This window comes from Zootoca vivipara, chromosome 7 (genome assembly GCF_963506605.1).
Source record: "Zootoca vivipara chromosome 7, rZooViv1.1, whole genome shotgun sequence".
Lineage (NCBI taxonomy): Eukaryota > Metazoa > Chordata > Lepidosauria > Squamata > Lacertidae > Zootoca > Zootoca vivipara.
This window is the reverse complement of record NC_083282.1, coordinates 54491994-54515020: the sequence shown is the minus strand read 5'-3', so window position 1 is coordinate 54515020 and position 23027 is coordinate 54491994. Positions and strand designations below refer to the sequence as shown.

Sequence of the window (23027 nt, the reverse complement as noted above, 5' to 3'; positions counted from 1 at the left end):
CACCCTTGGCTGCTCTACAGCTGGCGGGAGGCAGGAGCCATTTTGTAAAAGAAACACCAGGGTGGCCCACCCCTCCCTCCCCACTTCATACGCCCCTGCCCAGAGCCACATGAGCATAATAATGATTTTTTATTACGATCGGAGACCAGCTTGTGCCACATGGGCATTTCCTCTCCTCATATATGGTATCTTATAACGGCCTTCCTGAACTGCTGAAGGGAGGCCCTGACAACAGGTGAAAGCCCTTCGTTGTTTTGGTATTTCAAGATTAGCCATGGACGGCATTTGGGACCAAACACACACATGAAGAATGTCATAATTTGTGTGGCTTTCTTCTTTCCGTTCATTTTTGCTAGCAGCTTTTTGCCATAATTCAAGCCTCGGGGAGACCTGCTATTAGCTTCCCCTCGCAAGCCCAGGAGAACAGGAAGCACAAGCTGAGCATTTGTGATGGCGCTTCCCCGCCCCACCCGCTTGCAAACTCCAGAGTGACAGCCCCGTGAACTTTAAGAGGTGTCTTCACTGCTGGGAGGTTAATGATTTGCAAGGTGACGCAGGAAGGGCTAAAGGCCTTTCCAAGGTTCACTGGCTGCAGAATATGTGGAAGTGACAGCATCCTCCTGCACCTCACCCCCCCCTTCCGTGACATTTGCATCTGCACCTGAACATCCAGAGCCCTTCTAGGCCTACAGCAGCAAAGATGATAGAGATCACAGAAATCCAGAGTAAGTATGAGCATATCTTACAGCCTGAAAGGAAGAAGTTGCTTCTTCTCATACCAGTGTAATCAGGTTAGCTAAGAAAGAATGATTGGGGCCAATCAAGGCTTCCTTTTGCCAGCTCAGCTTTTAGAGAATGTCACCCTGACCTCTCTTATTTATTTCTTTACTTAAATACTTGCTTTTTCGCCAGCAAGTTCAAGGCAGCAAACATAATGCTCTCCCTCCCCTCATTTTAATAACAAACCTGTGAGGTGGACTGTGGCCCACCAAGCTTTGTGACCGAGTGGGGATTTGAACCTGCACCTCCCTGGTCTTATAGTCCAGTGCTCTAACCACTGCACCACACTGGCTCTCTAGTCCCAGTGTTACTCTGTTGACTGTTTCACAGGCACTTTTTTTGGTTTGGTTTTTTTAAAAGATCAGAGAATGTGCTGTTGGAAAAGGAAGTAAATTAATATCTTTGCCTCTGTTCCCAGGGCACAAGAGTTTCAGTATACAGTCATACCTAGGGTTAAGTATGCTTCAGGTTGCGTACTTTCAAGTTAAGTACTCTGCGGACCCGTCTGGAACAGATTAATCCACTTTCCATTACTTTCAATGGGAAAGTTCGCTTCAGGTTAAGTACGCTTCAGGTTAAGTACGGACTTTCGGAACCAATTAAATACTTAACCTGAGGTACCACTGTACATTGATTATTGCCTTCATTTTATGGATCAATGGTCTCAGTAGACAGGAAAAATTCATGTTGAATTGCTGTTTTAGGGGATGTTTTTCATCGTCTGGAACGGATTAATCCACTTTCCATTACTTTCAATGGGAAAGTTCACTTCAGGTTAAGTACACTTCAGGTTAAGTATGGACTTTCGGAACCAATTAAGTACTTAACCTGAGGTGCAAAAGTACAACCTGTGGGAGGAAAATAGAATCCCTGTGACCCACATGTATGGAGTACTGTATATTCCTGTGTATAAGACTACTTTTTAACCCATGAAAATCTTCTCAAAAGTCGGGGGTCGTCTTATACGCTGGGTCGTATTTCTTATACGGTGAGTATATCCCAAACTCTGTATTTGAACTGGAAAAGTTTGGGGTCGTCTTATATGCCCGGTCGTCTTATACGCCAGAATATACAGTAAATAACAAAAGAATTGACTCAAATCGATTTAAAACGCAAGGCTAAACTCTCTCCAGCAAGAGAGAGCTCCAGTAGCAGAGTTTAAACTCACAAAATAGAGCTTTAGGAATATAGGTTGTTAGACCCATTTAGTCTGCTTGCAAACAGCACTCCTTTCTTTCCACCCCTCTTGCGATGAACAGACCACACACACTGTTAAGGAAGTTTAAAATTCTTTACTTACAAAATGTTCCAAAGGTCAGATTCATGCATTTCACAGAATCATAGAGTTGCAATGGACCACAAGGGTCATCTAGTCCAACCCCCTGCAATGCAGGAACCTTTCACCTCATGTGGGGCTCAAACCCATGGCCCTGAGAGTAAGAGCCACATGCTCTACTGACTGTGCTATCATATCCAACTAGCAACGGAGGGGAACACAGCTTCAATTCCTCCTTTTACGGAGGTAAGGGGGTATGACTTAGCTGAGTTGAGAAACAGACCTCTCTGGTTCCAACCCTTTTCATGCACGAACTAGAATTCATGCAAAGTTATCATAGAATCATATAACTTTAGAATCTTAGAGTTGGATGGGTCCCTAAAAATCACCTAGTCCAGGCATCCTCAAACTGCGGCCATCCAGATATTTTGGCCTACAACTCCCATGATCCCTAGCTAACAGGGCCAGTGGTCAGGGATGATGGGAATTGTAGGCCAAAACATCTAGAGGGCTGAAGTTTGGGGGTGCCTGACCTAGTCCAATCCCCTGCAATGCAGGAATATGCAGCTGCTGCATGCGGGGATTAAACCTGCAACCGTGGCGTTATCATCACCACGTTCTAGCCAACAGAGCTATCCAGACTGCAATTTCCCACAAATTTTAGATTTATTGCTCTGCCCACTTTTGCCTTTGGCCCCATTCATCATTGACACACAGCTCCCAGAAAGGAATGCAGCTTTGGGGTTGAAGAAGGTTCCCCATCTCTCAGCTAGACTGTGATGAGACAGCGAGTTGCAGATCACCAGCAGAGTTTGTGTCAGGGACCTGTTGCTGTTTGCCAATGTATCACTCAGAGGGATCTTTCCAAGACTGCCAACTATCATCATGCAAAGGAACACAGCACATGGTAATGAAGAGCAGGAATATTAACACAGCTGTACAACACTGACATTTGACTATGAAAGATACTTTTAAGGCATTTACGGGCAGTGTCTCTAGCCTTGTTGTTAAACACCAGTCAACACCTCGCTTGTTCTTTGGCTATAGCCCATGCTGGTAAATTCGGGCTGCACCCAATGCTTGCTAGGAGAAAATTCTGTTGGTTCTGAATAACAAGAGTTACGCCTGAAGTGGAGAAATGGATCAAGGGATGGGTGGATGGAGAGACATCCTTAAGAGCAAGGTAAAAAGAGAGAGCAAAACTGAAGGTGGACAAGTACCCACAATCCTAGGCCTGGCCATTAAAGATGACATTGCTTCTGCATTTAGGAGTTGATTCTGCAGATTATTCAAAGTTATTTCCTCATTGAGCCCTTCTCTGGTTGAGAGGCTACCCAGCTTTAGGCAGGCAAAAGATGACAATTGAGACTAAGGGGAATACAAATGATCCCTGATTTGAAGTTCTGCCCAAAACAAGTGCTAGCTTCTGAAAAGCAGAAAAGGAAAGTGCTAAGCTACCTTCCCTTGGGTGGGATCTCCAAAGTCGCGTTGCTAGCTACACTCCCAAGAAAGCCCTGCCCAGCCACCCACCATTTTTCACATGGCAGTGTACCATGTAGCACAACCACCCATACAGATCTCAAAAGAAAAGCAGGACCATGCAAGAACAGGTATTCTGAGCCCAAACTGCAAACGCCAGAAACATATTTTCCCACTATTGAGTTATAAGTGGGCCTTCCTCCCCCATGATCTTCAGAATGCTGTGTGTTTGATTACATTCATTTCATCTGTTATAGGGATTGGTGTGGGACTTGTGGGCTTCGGGGTGTTTTTCCTGCTTTTCGGAATGCTATTGTACATGGATTCGGTCCTTCTGGCCTTTGGAAATGTAAGTTTCTTTCCTATGCTCCAGATGTTTCCTTCCAGATGTCGCTTTTGTCATCACATATATAGGCTAGTTTGCCTTCAAAGCTTTAATGAATCATAAGGATCACTAAGCCCAGTTTACAGGCACTGTTATGGAAGGTAGTTCCATTGACATCAACTGGGAGACTTGCTTCCAAGCAGAATTGTCTAGTCTAAGGTTTTAAGGAATATCTAACAGCCACAATGGCTGTGTTCCACCTCCACTGTCAGAAGACATATGTATCGGTCACTGGAAGCCGCAGGAGGGGAGAGCGCTGTTGTGCTCAAATCCTGCTTTCAGGCTTCCTATAGGCAACTGGTTGTTCAAAGTAAGAACAGGATGCCAGACTGCATGGGCCTTTGGCCTGATCCAGCAGACATTTCTTATTGCATGATCAGGACTGGCAGCCCATTACAGAATTGAAACTTTTGTATTGTGTACCAACCACTATACACAGCACATGCTGCAAGGGTATGGGTGTAAGTGATACTTCATGAACTGAGGAAGATGATGCTCCTCCAGCAACACAGTACCCTTGGTCAGCAGTTTCCTGTGGCTGAAGGCAATGATGTAGCATGGGTTGCCAGTGCCTGGGGCAGTGCAGAGGGGGTAGGTAGGAGGGAGGGAAACAGGCAGAGTACACATGCACATTCAGTATCAGTATCCAACTTTATTTCGGTCACAGACCAGCATAAGATAAAACATACGGAAACTGAACACATAAGACATAAAACAGGTAAGGAATAAAAACTGGTAATTAAAAGGTGATTATATAGCATACAGGGATGCGGGTGGCGCTGTGGGTTAAACCACTGAGCCTAGGGCTTGCCGATCAGAAGTCCGGTGGTTCGAATCCCCGCGACGGGGTGAGCTCCCGTTGCTTGGTCCCAGCTCTTGCCAACCTAGCAGTTCGAAAGCACACCAGTGCAAGTAGATAAATAGGTACCGCTCCGGCGGGAAGGTAAACGGTGTTTCCGTGCACTGCTCTGGTTTGCCAGAAGCGGTTTTGTCATGCTGGCCACATGACCCGGAAGCTGTACGCCGGCTCCCTCGGCCAGTATAAAGCGAGATGAGCACCACAACCCCAGAGTTATCCGCGACTGGACCTAATGGTCAGGGGTCCCTTTACCTTTACCTTATATAGCATACATACTTAAAAAGATAGAAATAGGGACAAACAGCTGAAAGGGAGTGTGAAGGAGCACAGGTCTTGGACTTTGGGCCTAGTTTGTGGTGCAAACCATCCTTCGATGAATATCCACCATGGCAGCGCAGAATCTAGCAACTGAGTACTGTATGTAACACCTGGGCTTTCATCTTGAAATAGCAGGGAGGTATGAAGTTGTTCTCTGTGACCTGGGAATTTATGTAGTATAAGCAAGTACGGTAGTATCCATTTAATGATATGTCATCCCTGGTCCAGGTTTCCTGTATCAGTAAGATAGAAAATCAGTGAAAGAGGTGTTCCTGAAAGATGCAGCCCATCCGACCACATTCCAGGTTAGAAGGGCAACCTTATGCTGACCTGTTGGCTGTCAATCCCTCTTTCCCTCACAAGGTGTTTGGGGGGCTGTTAATTCCACCTGTGCTTTCAAGAGTCATTGCGCTGTCTGGAGAGGTCACTTCCTAGTTTGCAGGGATAAGCTGTTTTCAATGGATCCCAGCAATGGAAGCGTGCAGCTGTATTCAGGCAGCAATGGGTGTTGATATTTTGTGCCCCCTAACAATTTTGCACCTGGGGCAACCACCCCTTGGGGGGCCCCTACACTATGCCACTGGCTAAAGGATCCCCGCAAGACAAAGAAAAGAGAGGCAACAGGACCAATGTTCTCCTTCCCTCCAAAGACAAAACAGAGAGAATTACTGAAGGGGATACAAAGTTCATCAAGCCTGTAGGAAAGATTCAGCCTTTACACCCAGCACCCCTAAGAGAGAATACCAATTGATAGCCAATGTGGTTACTCCTGATGTTGTGCACTGGCAGTTCCCATCAGCTCCAGTCCAACCAGCATGCCCAGTGGTCAGGGATGGGGTGGGGCTTGGTCCAAAACATCTAGAGGGTATTGTGTTGCCTACTCCTGAATTATAAATGATCACTATATACGGTAAAGTGTTTTGTGATTAAAGAAAAGAAAAGCAGTATATACATAAACATGAAAATCAGGGGCAAGGAATCAGGAGCCCTCTAGATATTGTTGGACTACAACTCCCATCAGCCAAACCTAGGGCTGACAATGACGAACAGTCAGGGATGGTGGGAGTCAGAGTCCAACAGCATCTGAAAGGCCGCAGGCTCCCCATCCCTGATAAAGCGCCTACTAATGATAATACACTCCAATAATCCCTGGATTTTGATCTTCTTCTCTTTAGATCCTGTTCCTGTCTGGCCTGGCCATTATCATTGGACTAAGAAGAACCTTTGGTTTCTTCTTCCAGAGGCAGAAGCTTAAGGGAACCAGTTTCTTTTTGGGGGGCATAATTATCGTCCTGCTTCGGTGGCCTGTCCTAGGCATGCTTCTGGAGACCTATGGCTTCATTAACCTCTTCAGGTGATTATTCATACCAAAGCCACAAAGCTTTCTATGGAAACGATGTAGGCATAGTGGTGTCTAGGTAAGTCCAGGATTGTTGATAGCTGCACATGATGCCAGACCTGAACTCTACAAGTTTACAGTTTCTGAAATTGGTGCTCTAAGTTGGAGCCTCATGGGCTACAATCTTACCAGTTCCAACAAGAAGAAGATGGGGACAACATTTGCCCGCCTCCAGTTTGCAGGGACCTCATCTGTTCTTCAAGAATTCTCAAATATTATATACGGAGGCTCTGAGATTATGTCCACAAGCTTCTTTAGTTCCCTTGGGTGCAGCTCATCACCTCCTGGAGATCTGAATTAATTTAAAGTAGCCATGGGTTCCCTTACCACCTCCTTTTTTGGACTGTACCTCCCTCCTTGCATTGTGGATTTCCACTTGCACAATGGATCTTCCCCTCTCCTCTCCCATACAATCCTTTATGATCCTCAAAAACTGCTCTTGAGGATTGGAGACCCTCCATACCAGATTGTTCCTTCACCCACAGATTACCTCTCTCCAGCTACTTTTCTCTCGGCCAGGTATTAGAGCCTCAGCAGGGAAAAAGACGCTCTGCGGAAGGAGCCATGGCTAGAGAAGCTATGGACAAAGGAGGGGGGTCAGCACTCCTTAGCCATCTTTCTACTTTGCTTTCAACACAGATAATTGCTGCTGTCACATCTAGTATAACTCTCGGGTTTTGTTCCGGCTGCTGATTTTCAGCCATTATTAACAATGACTTATTTGTCCTCAGGAGCTTTTTCCCAGTTGCCTTTGGTTTTCTGGGATCATTGGTGAACATCCCATTTTTGAGCAAGGTAAGAAAATTTTTCATGTGCTCTCAGGGGAGCATGATTCTATCTGGCTGGTTTGGTTCCCTTAAGCTTTACAGCAGGGTTGGGGAACCTGCAGGCTTCCAGGTACAACACACAACTCCCATTGTCCCCTGAGTGACTGGGGCTGATGGGAACTGGAGTCCAACAATAGGACTCATCCACACTTCCATTTGTGCCATGATCTGTAGGCATAGGTCTGTGATTAAAAAAACAAAACAAAAACAAAACTTCACTGTATACGGTTGAACTGGAGGAATCATCAGTCAGGTCTTCTGAAGGTTGATGTTTGTTCTGATTCAGTGGTAAACAGCGAGTTTTCGCAGGGAAAGAGGTGGGACCAAAACAACAACAACAACCCATGCCTAGAAATCATAGAAATGTAGAGTTATACAATTCTTCAGAGAAATGTGATTGGTTACAAATGACTTCTTGTTGCAGCTGTTCCAGAAACTTGGAGACACCAGCTCTATGGTATAAAAACTTGGAGACACCTTCTCTATGGAGAAGAGGCTTCCTACCACAGACAACTTCTCCTCCTACAAGCAAATAGACCTTTTTTTTATAGACTACTGTGTTGTTTTCACAGCGATGTGCCATTGAGACCTCCTGCCCAGTTCATACCTTTGAAGGCCCCTGTGTGATCACCTGCAGGAGTGTGCAAGGTTATTAGCAGGTTCCTATCCCAGCAGGAATTGCCTGGAGGTGCTGTTTGCAAGAGCAATTACAACTGAACTGCTGGTTCATAGAGATGATCATGCTGGTGCTGGGCAATGGCTATGGACAATGGCTGAGTGGGCATCAGTACTTGGGCACATCCATGTTCACAAGATTTCTTAGCAACAAACCAACATTTAGGACTTGTCAAATTGCTCCAAGGAAGACACATCCCTCGGGGTCTACACCTTCCAAACAGTTGCAGTTGTGTGAGTAAGCAGAGTGCTCAGTTTCTTTTCTTTTGTTGACATGCTTTACCCACTGATATTTTTCGTCCCTTGTGAGAAGCCATAATGTAGGCATCCCCAAACTCGGCCCTCCAGCTGTTTTGGGGCTACAACTCCCACCACCCCTAGCTAATAAGACCAGTGGTCAGGGATGATGGGAGTTGTAGTCCCAAAACAGCTGGAGGGCCGAGTTTGGGGATGCCTGTCATAATGGATCAGAAATTTGAAATTGAAGGGATTAAAACACACACACACACAAGTTGGAAGGCATAATTTGAACACTATGACACTACAACAACTTGTCTCATCTCACTAGCCAAATTCAACAATAGGAAGGGGGGAAATGAATATAAGGATGAGAAGTGTTGTTCTGAGTTTTCTGTCAATTTCAAAATCCCAGTAAAGAAGATGGTTAGGGGAGGGGATGAGTTCGCAAAATAACTTGCAGTTCAAAAAGACAGACACACAGGCTGTACTTTGGAGCAATGTCTATTTAACAGAACGTGAACACTATTTGATTCCACCGTGTGCATATTTTCTATTTTTTTATTTAACAAAACATAAAACATGTTTTAATGCTATCGAATAAATCATGTTTCTCAAAATGTCACGTGTGTGCGTGTCTGTTTTGCTCAGATGGGGAAATAGGAGCTACAGGGAGACCACTTGATTTGGGAAAGACAGCAAGGGTGGGGAGTTAAATCCACTGGTGAGGGAACAGTGGTTGCATTTTGTCATTTAAAAAGAACATGGGAGAGCCCATCATGGACCTCAAACCATCTTATTTAGTTTGGCTAAAGCTATGGCGATGGTTATTCAGCACAGAGCTATGTGATCTTTCTTCCCAACCTCCACCTTGTGCACAGGGCCTCTGTATGTTGGGTACGTACCCGCCAAAGAATAAGTCCAGCTACTGAACCGCATTTGTACAGTAGCATAGCATGGGGGGACCCACAGAGGAAGTTGCCCTAGGCACAAAATTGTTAGGGGTGAAAAATTTCAACACCTGGTGCTGGGCATGTGTAGAGGAGTGAGAGAGAGAATAATGTGGAAGTGATACTTAGACAAATATTTTAAAATGAAGGATTGAGGGGAGAAATTTGTTTTAATCAGAGCAAGAAAGAAGGGCGTTTCATTCTCCAGAATTACCAATTTATACCAACAGCTTAATAATAATAATAATAATAATAATAATAATAATAATTTATTTGTACCCCCGCCCATCTGGCTGAGTCTCCCCAGCCACTCTGGGCAGCTCCTAATTGAATGTTAAAACAATACAGCATTAAATATTAAAAGTTTACCTAAACAGGGCTGCCTTCAGGTGTCTTTTAAAAATAGGATAGCTGCTTATTTCCTTGACATCTGTTGGAAGGGCGTTCCCACAGGGACAGCTCTGGCTCCATTGTGAAGGAGGAGGAAAGAGGAAACACAACAACAATAATGTAAAGCTTTGCTATCCCATACTGCAAGCAAGAGGGATAGATATGGCAACTGTTTCTGAAGCAGACTCCATTAAGGAGGGAGAGTAGAAGACAAAAGGTAAGAGGTGGATCCATCTCTGCTGATGTCAACTGCCAGGTCACGCAGCAAAGGGGGGTTGGTGGGTTATACTGCACTTGAGAGGGACCTGGACTCCAAAGAGCAGCTGTGCTCTCCTCCTTTCAAGAGATCAAACAGAAGCAGCAGAGGAGTCTTGGCAAGAACATCTAAAAGAGAACTGAGGTTAGTAGAGAGGGAGGAACTTTAAGCCTCAGGCTGCACTTGCACACTAACCTGGGAAAGAGTCCCGCTGAACTGAATGGGGCTCACTTCTGAATAAACATGAATAGGATTGCACTGTGAGGCTAAAATGTATGCAGATGTATACATGGGAGTAAGCAGTGTGACTTGCTCCAGGGCAAGCGATTTATAGGTTTGGGCTGCATGTGTCTTTTTTCATTTTGGAAGAGGTAGATTGCTTTTTAAAGGAATGAAATGTACTCCCCCCCCCCTTGCATGTTGTCTACATGAATGTTAACATATATATTTAATACTGTTTAAAGCTGCATACAAATTATAGGTTTTTTAGAGAGAGGAAAGAAGCTTGGGACAGGAATCAATTGGTATCCACATACCTTTTTTTTTTTGGTCCCACTCTTGTTTCTGGTCAAACAGGTTTGGCAGGATTTGAAATGATACAAAAACCTGACAAACCTGTTTTCTGAATGTGGGATGAGGGTCCATACCATAAATAGCAAACCCATTTTCAAACAACCTTTAACTTTTTTTGTGGGGGGATAAAAAAACCATCCTCTCTCTTTAATTTAATTACCCTCTTTGGATTAGAACATTTAAAATTTGAACAGGATCTATCTTCTGTGCTCTCCGAGGTTTTTTTTTGTTTTTTGTTTAACTTCACTTGGGTTCACAGAGTACTTGAGAATCATGTCTAGAGGATGGAGGATCATAGCAAAATGCCAAAAGAGGAAATCTGGACTGGAAGAGGTGCCTCCTGAACAAAACCCTCACCCCCTTACTCCCAAAGGGTTTCCCCACTCAGTATACCCTGCTCTCTTCTGAGACCCATAGACATGTAAGTGCCAGGGCTGTGGAGTCTGTCACAATTTCTGACCTAACAATAACAATAACAATAACAATAATAATATTTATACCCCGCCCTTCCCACTCAAGACCGGGCTCAGGGTGGCTAACAACAAAAACATCAAAACAAGCATAAAAGAAACAATTCAATTAAAATACAGATTAAATACAATGTTAAAATTCAGTTTTAAAATGGGAATCTACAAGTGGAACCTCATTTAAATATCTGTAGGATAAAACCTATGGGGAGGGTAACACCTAGCCAACTTGTTGCATGATCAGTGGGCATTGAAGAATATGATTATTGCTTTTGTGTCACAGGCTTCAACACAGACTAATGAGGGTTTTTATTATTATCATTATTGAAAGCTGGTGTTTGAAGGTTTTTAAACAGAGGGTGTTTTTAAGCAGCGTTTGGATGGCCATCTGTCATGGATGCTTTAGCTAAGTTTCTTGCATTGCAGGGGATTGGACTAGAAGATGACTCTTGGGGTCCCTTCCAACTTTACAATTCTATGGTTCTATGAAATCTCACCCCAGCTTTGGAAGTCATGGGGCAGGGGTGCGGGGGGGGGGGGCATTAGGCAAGTCTGCCTCTCTTATCAGACTCAGTTTCCCAACTGCAATCATTACAGAGAGAAGATGCATAATATTGCATGTTTGAAGAACACAGTAAAGTGCTGAATAATAATGATAATAAAGAAATAAATATGTGCTCAAGCACAGAAGTGAGGTTCTTAAAAAGGCAGGACATTGCAACAGGAAAAGGGGATCAGGCTTCTTATATCCCTCTAAAGCAACAGTGGGGAAACATTCGCCCTGGAAAGAACTTTTCTAAAAAGCTGAAAACCCCTTGCAAAGATACATGACTTTTCATTATCTTATCTGACGAAGTGTGCATGCACACGAAAGCTCATACCAAAATAAAAACTTAGTTGGTCTTTAAGGTGCTACTGAAGGAATTTTTTTATTTTGCTTCGACTCAGACCAACACGGCTACCTACCTGTGACTTTTCATTGTTCACCATATCAATCAGGAGCCCATAACAGGCACATTAGTATAATCCACTGGTCAATGTGCCATGTGCAGGCAACATCCCCTACTGGTGTGCTCCTATGCACAAAGATGATTCAAATCATATACAACGCATGCTTATCAAATTTAGCTAAACAGGAAAGAGGAGTTGCAACCTTCCAGATCTTGATGTATTTCTAATACAGCTGAACAAGATTCCAAGGCTCTATTTTGCATTCAGATTTTGACTCAGTCCTCCTGAGTCAGCCACTGTATTTTCTTCTTACATACTACATATTTAAAGTATTTTTTATTTAAGATTTCTTGAATTACAAAGGTGTGTGCAGTGTCTCTCATATTTTTACATGCATCATTTTTGCAAATCAGTTTCATTGTTAAGACACTAAGAAGAAAGAGGGGAAACGTGGTAGACAGGGGGTGGGAGGGTGTATGGGGGTGGAAGTAAGTGACAATGTTTTTGTTTTGCTTAATATATGTAGGGCTTGATGTCAGCTTTGTTTGTGTAGGTTCTCCTTTATTCGCTTGTGTTCTTTTGGTGGTGAGAGAGATTGGGGTTGGCCAAGGGTGTGGTTGTTCCTTTTTTAGTAACTGGAGTCATTTCCCTGGACCTTTTCCCCAGCTCTGCTTGTTCTCACAACAAGCATTTGCTGGCTTGAATGGAAAAGGAAATATAATAAAGAAAACCTTTTCCTGCAAACATATCGCATTACCTTTTCTATTAAAACAAAATATTGACAGGTCAATAGAGACCTAAAAGTAATTATAATCATTTAACAATAGGAAAGGACACCAAAAGTAGTGATGGAGAGGACTCTTCCGACAATGTCATTGTCTTTATAAATTACTTGGTTAATTTAGACCAGGACTGGGGGACCTATGGCCTTCAGCTATTGCTGGACTACAACTCCCATCATCCCTTCCCCTTACTCCTGTTGGATGGGAGCTGGACCCCAACAACATCTTGATTAAAATGCTTGATGGCCAACCCATTTCTAATTTCAGGGGGCTGCTGTCTCAATTGTGTCCCTGGGTAACTGAGGCTGAGAGGAAATGAACCACAAAAGTCTAACTGCAACATTTTAAGCCTTGTCACACCATCAGCAGCCTCCCTTTCCTCCCCTTGCCATCTCCTCTTTCCTCCTCTTGTGTACAGTATGTGCTTGTGATTTAGAGATCAGTGGCAAGAAAGTCATGCAGCTGCCCTTTTCACCCTTCCAGCACTGTTCTTCTGCTGCATTTTCTTCCAGCATTTCCCCACCTGCTCTCCTTTCTTTTATCTTTCCTTTCAGATCTGCTACATCCCAGGATGAGCCTGTTCCATTCCCCACTGGTGCTCCTATTACTCTTCAGCGCTCCCTTTGGAGAACCAGCTGACAGCTATTTCCCGCTTAAGGACTCCTGGCATACAGGTAGCAAGTGGTATCAGTTGTGACCCATTCCTACATTTAATCCGCGCTCTTGATTCCAAGATCAGGAGTGTCATTTCAGTATTTTGATCCCCGCTGTCTTCAAACATGGGCTGCATTAGTCCATGCTGAACCCCACCATGCCCGTCTGCAGGGGACCACTGTGGACTCTGCAGTCCTTGTGGCTAATTCTTATGAAGGTGTGGGTATCGCAGATGTACTTACCTCCTACCTGCCTCTCTTTGGGAGAGAACTGGGACTCAATGCAAAAGGTCCCAGCTTCAGGCCCACTGCATCTGTAGGACTGAGAATGAATCCTAACTGAAACCCTTGAGAGCCACTGTCAGTCAATGTAGACCATGGATGAGGAACTCTTGCCCTCAAATGTTGAACTCCAACTCCCATCAGTCCCAGCCAGCATGGCCAGTCGCCATGGATAATGGGATTTGTAGTTCAACAACATAGAGAGAGCAACAAGTTCCCCTGGTATAGAAAATATTGAGCTAAGTGGGCCAATGGGATGACATAAGGCAGCTTTCTACCTTCTCATGCCTCACTATTTGTGAAAGTTCATGGTGGGGAGGGGATAATGCAAACCCTTCGAAATTTATTTTTCAACAGGTTTCTCACCCACTCCAACAGTGAGGCTCAAATCCCCTCTTTCTATCCTCTCTCTCTCTCTCTCTCTCTCTCTCTCTCTCTCTCTCTCTCTCTCTCTCTCTCTCTCTCTCTCTCTCTCATTCTCCCTAGGGGAACTTTCCAAAAACATTGCCAAGCCAAGCCACTGGGCTGATGCCATCCCATGTCCACAAAGGAAGTCCACACCACCTTTTCTGGGCAAGCGGCAGGAGCAGCAGCAGCAGAGACAGCAAGGGATGCCTCCAGGGAAGAGCAGAGTTGTCTCCGTCCCACAGGGGGCCTTGCTGGTGGAACGGGAAAATGACCTCTCCACCTACAACTGGAACTCCTTCGGTTTAAGATATGGCAAGAGACAAGCGTTGCAAGCAAAGGAGAAACTATGAAAGTGTGGGGCTGCCATAGCCAAGTATGGTGGTCCAGGGGGAGACCTCAGGGGAGAGGACCTCAGGTCAAGCTCTGTATTGTGGTGGGTTTCTTTCTTTGCTCTTCTGAGGGAATGGAAGACAGTTTGTGGTTCTCATTTCTCTGAAGTTCACAGTAAGATGCTAGCATTTCAGCAGAGCAAGGGTGGAAACAAATGTTGTTGTTGTTGTTGTTGTTGTTGTTGTTGTTGTTGTTGTTGTTGTTGTTGTTGTTGTTTTTGAAGTAGCAAGCTGGTCATTGTTTATTTCTTTCACCAATTCTAATGGGATATTATAATAATGACCATGTTAATTCTGTTTTCACTAGCTGGTATATACTACATAGTATTACGATGGTGTAAGAAAACAGGGAAGGGGCAAAGCGTTTGGATGTCCACAAGTTGTGGTGTTAAACTTTTCTCTGTCTACTTTGCCTATCTCATGCATACTGTAATTGCATAAACTTCTATTATGTTGACTCTTGTCTTTTCTCTAAGCTCAAACTCCCAAATGCTAAAAACTCTTCCTCACAGGGCCAGCACAGGCATCACCCCTGCAGGCGCCCCACCTGCCCTGCTGCCTCCATCAGTGACGGAGAAGTGGCACCAACACTGGCACCCATTTTGGGCGAGATCTCACCCCAAATTGGTGCAATATTGCCCCAAATCAGTGCTGATGGCAGATGTGGCAGATTGTGTGATGCAGGTGGTGGGAGGTAAAGTACAACAGCTGTGACCCCAGCAGCAGAGCAGCGCAGCGCAGCACTCCTCGATTCACCACAAGCAGCAAAACGGGGTGCACCACCCCTGCTTCCTTGTAGGGAAGTTGCTCCTTACCCCCTTGATCATTCCGACTGCCATTTTCTGAACCTTTTGCAGCTCTACAATACCCGGTGACGCAACCAAAGGAGCTTTGGCCAAGGAACTCTAGGGCTGGAGGCATATGGTCTACATTCCCGTGATGTATAGACTTCATTTCCTAGTCTTCATTCCCATGATGTATAGAAACAGCAACAGTGGCGGAAATTAGTAGTAAGGGACACACACAACCCCTAACAGCAGTTGTTGGGTAAAGGTTTGCGTAGTTGGCAAAAACAACAACACAAGTCTCAATTTAGATTAGACCTCAGATTTTGCCATTAGAATGTTCTGAACTCCCTTAAAACTCAGATGTGACGTGCCCTGCTCAAACCTATAATTCATTCCCAGAACCCAAGAAGCACAAATAAGGCTTTTCCAGAAGCAGATGATAACTAAAGACTGTTACTGCCCACTATTCTGGGTGACTATTTCTGAGTCTTTCTCTTGCCCATCTTGTTTGTCCTCCTCTTTCTTAGCAGTGTGAGCCCCCAGCCCCATTGCAAAGTATCATTTCCTTGCTCATTAATTAGCTGGTGAAGGCTACTGTGTTTGCCTAGCTGCACAATGCGCAAAACCCTTTGGATCCTTTCAATTTCACTTTAGATCTCAGCTGCTAATTTCTACAGAGAGGTTGGGCCACTAAAGGAGGTAATTGAAAAATTCTTTGCACTGACTTGGGCAGCTGAGAGACCCATAACTGCTTCTCTGTGTGCCATGATGGCAAGGACAAACTGCTCCAAGATTAGGGGAGGAAAACCAGGGTCTCATCCAGACTCCCTTTTGTGCCATGTTTCTAGGCACAGCTTCTGTGCAATACAGCTCTGCATCCAAGCAATTTCCCCCTCCCCGTCAGCGCTTTCCGCATGCAAACCTGCTCTTTATTGCTGAATCAGAGCAAACAGCAGTTCATGGAATACCAAAGACCCTCCAAGTGCCCCTATTTTCCAGGGACAGTCCTGGATTTACAGAACCTGCAGAAAGTCCTGTCCAAGCAGTTCCATCAGCACGTAAATCACTTCAGAATAAGCACAGCAAACATCCACAACAACAGTAATGGGGTGGAGAAAACACAATCATGGGGTGGAGAAAGTGGACGAGGGAAAGTTTTTCTCCTTCCATTCCTCATAAACCTAGAATTCAGGGTCATCCAATGAAACTGATGAGAAGAGGATTCGGGATAGACAAAAGCAAGTGCTCTCTTTTCCTTTTACACAGGGCATAAACCATTGATGGAACTTGCCTCTGCAATATGTGGTGATGATGGCTACTATCTTAAATGGCATTAACAGGGGATTAGAAACATTCCTGGAAGATCAATCTGTCAACAGCTACTAGTCATAGCTATATGCAGTCTCCCAGTGGGCTCAACAAAAGGAGAGTGATTACCTTTGTATCCTGCTTGTGAGCTTCCCATGTACATCTGGATGGCCACTATGGGAAACAGGATGCTGAACTAGAAGAGCCATTGGTCAGATCCATTGATTTTATGTTCTGAGCCCAAACAACTCCTGCAACATTGGGCATTTGTTTGCACGAAGAACAGCTACCAAAAGCCCATCAAACGTTCATTGGATCTTTTGGATCTTTTATTGATTTAATTTATATATAAGATTTCCTACTCCCCCTCCTATGAACTGGTCCTCGACCGTAATAATAAATATATGAAACTACTCCCCCCTCACCAGGGATTAATTTCATTTCTTAGGCTGAACTGCTGCATTTCAAATTCTGTCCCTAGGTTCTCACCAGCTCTGATCTGTCTCCTCCTGTTACTTTGATCTACTCAAGAGAACCCTGTCTCCTCCTTTAGTGCTTCTTTCAGTTAGCACTAAGTCGATTAGAAATATTAGAGGGGGAAACGGGAGATCAGAGGAATACAAAGAGAATCTCAAGAATGAAAACTTATCTAGGAAGACCACATACTTGTTAGCAGTCTCTGGCATGGGTCTCAATGAGACTGCAAGGATGACGTTGGAGAGAACTTTCCTGTACAGGTAAAGGAGCCTATCCCCTTAGGAATATGAAATACGGGCAGGTACAAGTGTAATGTGCCTGTGGCAGCCCAGGGCTTTCAACTGAAGTGCCCAATGAGAGGTTAACATCAGATTTAACAGGACACAACAGCAGAACAATGAAAAGAGCTCTCAGACCCAGGAGAAATAATTGGCACATAATATGATACAACAAAAAAGTTGTTGGGATTTGAATAGATGCTATACTCTCATAAAAGTGTGGATGAGCCCTGAGTATCTAACTCAATCATTTCCCTGTCTGGCACAGTTTGATACATGTCGGGCATATGCAGTAAACTGTCAGATGAATGCAAAGAAATAAAATGCAAAGATGAATGCAAAGAAATAAAATGAGAGGCAGGATCAGTGTCCATGTGATGTTTCCATGGGAGTGAACCACATTATGACTTTATGTGATTGAACTGTGGTCAAGACTGGGGATTTTGTCTGTGTGTGCTTGTGTATGCTGATGCAATATTAGTGGATTTATACTGAACTGGACTGCTCGTGTACCATTTTTTTATTAGTTGTGCAATGCTTCCCCAGTTTCACTGCATTATTGCCATCTGGAGGGGCACTCTTGTGCAAACGTGCAACAGAAGCAGCACTAACACTCATCCATCCACCCCAAGCATTTGTGGCATGAAAAGTTTCAGGATTTCGGCAGGAAGCTATGGGACATGCACCAATTGGAAATGAAGCAGTATAGTACGTATGCCTGCCCCAAAACCTTAGTATGTGCAAATAGTATTGAAAGTGGGGACCCTGATATCGTCATGAGCAGAAATCATAATGAACATACAGGTACAATTAAAAGGGACAATTGTAGCAGAACTGTGAATATCAGTCCTAACAACTCTTAATTTAAAACAACTCCTGTATCCTGAAGTTATGTGAAAAAACTGCCGATGGGATTATGCTCTGAATGTAAACATTCAGACCTGGAAGTGCATTTATTTCTGCCATCTCCTCTCCTGCATCTTTCTCATATCTCTGTCCCGGCCAGAAACCAAATGCAAACAGGGGTTGGTGATTTTTTGACCCTCTGACCGGAAGGGTTTGCCTACGGGCTTGCAGGCTGGGCAGTGTGACGCAGTTGCTGGAGCCTTAAAGGGTGGGAGTCTCCCAGTCCCTGCGTGGGAAAAGGCCTCTGGTTCCTGCAAAGAAGAAGGCTCAACAATGACCTTGTGGAGCCTGGCTTACCAAGAATGGGCAATCCGTAAAGGAAAAGGGAAAGGGATTAAAAGCAAGGCAAAAGGCAGCCTATAGGTACCACTACAGTGGGAAGGTAAAGGTATTTCTGTGTGCTGCTCTGGTTCGCCAGAAGTGGCTTTGTCATGTTGGCCACATGACCTGGAAGCTGTACGCCGGCTCCCTCAGCCAATAACGCAAGATGAGGGGTTCTTAGCGTCAACACCCCAAGAGGGTCTTCCTAGAATTTTAAAGTTGGAAGGGACCCTGAGGGTCATCTAGTCCAACCCCCTGTAATGCAGGGATCTCAACTAGATCATACATGGCAGATAGCCATCTGACCACTGCTTAGAAACCTCCAAAGAAGGAGAGTCCACCGCCTCTCTTCAGAGTCCGTTCCGCTGCTAAACAGCTTCTACTGCCAGTAAGTTCTTCCTGTGGTTTGGTCAGAATCTCCTTTCTTCTAACTTGAATCCATTGACACAGCATCAATGGAAGCTGCACCAGTTGTGCGGGGTCGGGAGATGTTGGGGGACCAGTGCAGCCTGGTGACTACTAAATGAGTAAACGACTTCCTTTTAGGCTTTACTTCAGTCCTGCTTCTTCTCAGTCAGTATCAGTATGCGCTAATGCTGTGGTTCCCACACACCCCACAGGGACCCAGGTGGCGCTGTGGGTTAAACCACAGAGTCTAGGGCTTGCTGATCAGAAGGTCGGCGGTTTGAATCCCTGCAACGGGGTGAGCTCCCGTTGCTCGGTCCCAGCTCCTGCCCACCTAGCAGTCCGAAAGCACATCAAAGTGCAAGCAGATAAATAGGGACCACTCCGGCAGGAAGGTAAACGGCGTTTCCGTGTGCTGCTCTGGTTCGCCAGAAGCAGCTTTGTCATGCTGGCCACAAGACCCGGAAGCTGTCTGCGGACAAACCCCGGCTCCTTCGGCCTATAGAGCAAGATGAGCGCCGCAACCCCAGAGTCGTCCACGACTGGACCTGATGGTCAGGGGCCCCTTTACCTTTTTATCAGTATGCGCTAATGCTGTGGTTCCCACACACCCCACAGAAGGGCAATTTGATTTTTAAGGGGGGCAATTCAAGAATGAGTTATTAACAGTTAATGGCCTTTTAGGCTTCCTCCACATGAACAGGAGTTCACTTTTTGAATAATAAGAATTATATGTCCCGGGGGGGGGGGGGCATCAGGATTTTAGAGATGCTTAGGTGGGGCATGGCCAAAAAAAAGGTTGGGAACCACTGAGCTAATGTGTGCTAATTGGCTCCAACTCAGTTGCATGTAAAACCTGTGCTTAGAATGGCTTTTTTGCCATGGACAATAACCCTGACTTTTTCTTTATCCCTTCAGGCAGCAGTCTCACCAGATGATTGCCTTTTGCACAGTGCTGCGGTACATTTGTCAAACTCCAAGAGGGGGAGAGTTTCGCTCCCCTTACCCGCACACTTCCATGGCTCTTTAAAGTGGCCCTCCAAAAAGGCGTCTTTTGCATTCCCATCTGGAGATGCTGGGGATCCACTCGGCTGCATGCAAAGCGTGTGCATTCCCAGTATGCACTCTTCCCATATGTTCTGTTTGGCCCCAATATGCCAGCTGCACCACAAGTTAATGCAAATGTATATTTATTTTGCCAAGATGGGTTTTACATTTGCAGCACAGGCAGATTATTCAAGCTGGCGTAAGCTGTGTGCTTGTGAAAATCCGTCAAACGCTTCCCATGCCTCTCTCCATCATATAAAAAGTCTCACCCAAAGGTTACCGAGGCCATCACAACAGAAGTAACTTGGCTGACACTTGGAGGAGCTCGCTATTATGCTGCCATACTTGGCCTCCCCCTCCCACCAAATCCCAAGTGCCTGTAATATTATTTCATTGAAAGCCCTTGTTGTCAGCCCCTTTGTGGCCTTTAACCTGTTTGGGAGGGGGGGATGAGCTTGGGAAAATCTCTGCTCACAAGCATGATGCCTGACACAGTGTGTGGGAAAAAAGGAGTTTATTTATTTATCCTGGTAACTGCCCACAGAGGCAGAAGGTTGCCTTGACCAAAAAGAGGGCAATTCATTATCAAAAGGCAGTGTAAAGCGGCAAGCAAAACTGGGAACAAGTCCCACTGAATTCCATAGGAATTATTTCTGAGTAGACATGGTTAGGATTGTACTATATTTGATAGGGTGCATGACCAGTTCCTTTTAGTTTACAAACTGTGATACCACAATTTGGGCAACAAACATTGTTTTCCTTCCTTAGCAAGGGCCCATGTTTCCCCTAAAAGACCATAGGCAGTAGGCCTGGCATTTGCCATATGGTTATGTCCTTGTGAAGTTGGTTTGTTAATTTATATCCCACCTTTCCTCCTACCAGCGCTCCCCCCCCTCCTCACAACAGCCCTGTGAGGTAGGTTAGGCTGAGAGGCTGCCACTGGTCCAAGATCACCCTGTGAGTTTCATGGCCAAGTGGGGATTTGAACTCTGGTCTCCCTGGTCCTTGCCCCACACTTTCATCACTGCACCACACTGAGTCTTACTGCTTGATCCCATTGCACTTCTCCCGTTGCAAACAACAGTCATGTTGGTGGTGGTTGATACTAATACAAAGCAAATGGGAGTGAATGGTCATCACTCCCCAAAACATGGTCCTGATCTGGCTCCCCCACTGCCATGCCAGCTACACACCCACCCACCCACACACACACACACACAGAGAGAGAGAGATCGAGAGAGAGAGAGAGAGAGAGAGAGAGAGAGAGAGAGAGAGAGAGATCTAGTTTGGCTCTGAGACACCATATACTTTGGTCCAGCCATTTGCTGGTAGCAATGGTTGGACCCATTACAGCAGAGGCCCACATTCTGGGGAGCTACTGTACCTTACAGCACCATCCCACCCAAAAAGCTGCTTCTGCCCACTCCGTAGCATTTGCCACCTAAAGCAGCTGCCTCACTCTGCCTAATGATAGGGCCATCACTGCTGCAAAGCACTTCTAAGAATTCTTTGAGGTAGAAATGTTGGGCCAGGCCCATATTTATTTATTTCACTTATATCCCACCAACCATAGGACTCAAGGAAGCATACACAGGGCAATGATCTGACTCAGACATTCTCAACTTTAGCAAGGGCTTCATCAGCTACCTCTGTATCATCTAGTAAGAGGGGTTAGGATGAGATCTATACAATTATCTAGCTTCCCCGCTGCTTAATACAGCTCAGAATACTCCGCACCACCACTCAAAAAATAGATACTCCATATTCTGAGAAATAGTACAGGCCTGTTAATTTCAATTTTCACTACTGCTTTAGTAATTGCAAGTGTTCACTGGAGTCCACCTGCCAAGGATCAGGAACATAAATATTTTCTAAGAAATTGTATTAAATAAAAAGAGCAAGACTGACCTACTTAGGGGTATGTTTAAATTTGTTCCACAATACACCTAAGCAGGATCTTGATTTCCTCATTGAGCTACGTACACTGAGCTAATCATAGAAGAGTGAGCCTTCATACGCACGCCAAGCTGCCCTTTGCCAGGAAGTGAGGTCAGGCTTAGCATCCCAAAGGCACCCCCCCCCCCATCCCCTGATCAGCAAAATTTATTACCCTTCCCTACCAATCAGAACTGAGCAGAAACCCAAGTTTTTCTATAAAAGCCCAATGGACATGGCTTCTCTTTGTATACAACGCCAGAGTGGAGGTTCTGCTATCCAAAGCAGCAGTAGGATGCCGTGGTCCCGGGTCTTTGCAGTGGTTGGCTGCTTCTTGTGCTTTTCCAGTGATGCCTTCCAAAGGTAATGTACCATCTCTTTTCAAGTCAAGGCTTAGTATTGGGAGAACTGCCTCCTTCCCAGAGCACGATGAATGTGTAGGCTAAGTACCTGAAGCAGCAGGGTCAAGGACAAATCAGAATTCCCTGATGAGGCGTATGTAGCTACAGTGGTACCTCAGGTTAAGAACTTAATTCATTCTGGAGGTCCGTTCTTAACCTGAAACTGTTCTTAACCTGAAGCACCACTTTAGCTAATGGGGCCTCCCGCTGCCGCCGCGCCACCACCATGCGATTTCTGTTCTCATCCTGAAGCAAAGTTCTTAACCTGAGGTACTATTTCTGGGTTAGCGGAGTCTGTAACCTGAAGCGTCTGTAACCCGAGGTACCGCTGTACTGTGCTGTCCCAGAAGGATCAAAGAGGACTGATGTTAGCATTCACATGTTTTTTCTCCAGCCCATTTTGTATTATATGTGACTGGTGGCAGTTGTACCATACGTAGGAGAGAATAGACCACCATGGTGTACTTCAAATTGGGGGAAGGTAGACTTGAAGAAGTTGAAGGCATGGGTGAAGATGTAATAGGAAGCGAGTCAAAAGGCAGAGTTGAGGAGCAAGAGGATGGCTAAAGCCTGTTAAGACTGTAAACACTATAAAGTACATTTGAAGTACATTTGAAGCCCCTTCTTTCCCTCAAAGAATTCTGGGCACTTGTTAAGGGTTGCTGGGAATTGTAACTCTTTGAGATGGAAACTCCTTTAACTCATTTAATTCCAATACTATGGAAACACCCTTTGGTTTGATGAGTGGGTTATATGTAAAAGGAATTTTAAAAAAAAGTGGACACAGAAATAGTAAGATCTGGTAACAAACTGTCTGGTGGAAAG

The 23027-nt window shown here is 45.0% G+C and overlaps 2 protein-coding genes across 2 annotated transcripts; both read left to right on the top strand.

The window, feature by feature from the left end:
* The first annotated feature begins 648 nt into the window (after window positions 1–648).
* Window positions 649–8939, top strand: GOLT1A (golgi transport 1A). The gene is made up of 5 exons (XM_060277074.1): window positions 649–725; window positions 3793–3884; window positions 6273–6451; window positions 7228–7291; window positions 7748–8939. The coding sequence occupies exons 1-5, from the start codon at window positions 701–703 to the stop codon at window positions 7784–7786; spliced, it is 399 nt and encodes a 132-aa protein (XP_060133057.1). The 5' UTR covers window positions 649–700; the 3' UTR covers window positions 7787–8939.
* Window positions 8940–13175: 4236 nt separating this feature from the next.
* Window positions 13176–14297, top strand: KISS1 (KiSS-1 metastasis suppressor). Its single transcript, XM_035122277.2, has 2 exons — window positions 13176–13278; window positions 14026–14297. The coding sequence occupies exons 1-2, from the start codon at window positions 13176–13178 to the stop codon at window positions 14295–14297; spliced, it is 375 nt and encodes a 124-aa protein (XP_034978168.2).
* Window positions 14298–23027: the final 8730 nt, after the last annotated feature.

What these genes read in the sequence shown, in the direction of transcription:
- GOLT1A (XM_060277074.1), top strand. Translation starts at nt 701, where the DNA reads ATGATAGAGATCACAGAAATCCAGA. An exon ending in TCCTTCTGGCCTTTGGAAAT is followed by an intron (nt 3,885 to 6,272) that starts GTAAGTTTCTTT and finishes TCTTCTCTTTAG; the next exon opens with ATCCTGTTCCTGTCTGGCCT. An exon ending in GGCTTCATTAACCTCTTCAG is followed by an intron (nt 6,452 to 7,227) that starts GTGATTATTCAT and finishes ATTTGTCCTCAG; the next exon opens with GAGCTTTTTCCCAGTTGCCT.
- KISS1 (XM_035122277.2), top strand. Translation starts at nt 13,176, where the DNA reads ATGAGCCTGTTCCATTCCCCACTGGTGCTCCTATTACTCTTCAGCGCT. An exon ending in TAAGGACTCCTGGCATACAG is followed by an intron (nt 13,279 to 14,025) that starts GTAGCAAGTGGT and finishes CATTCTCCCTAG; the next exon opens with GGGAACTTTCCAAAAACATT.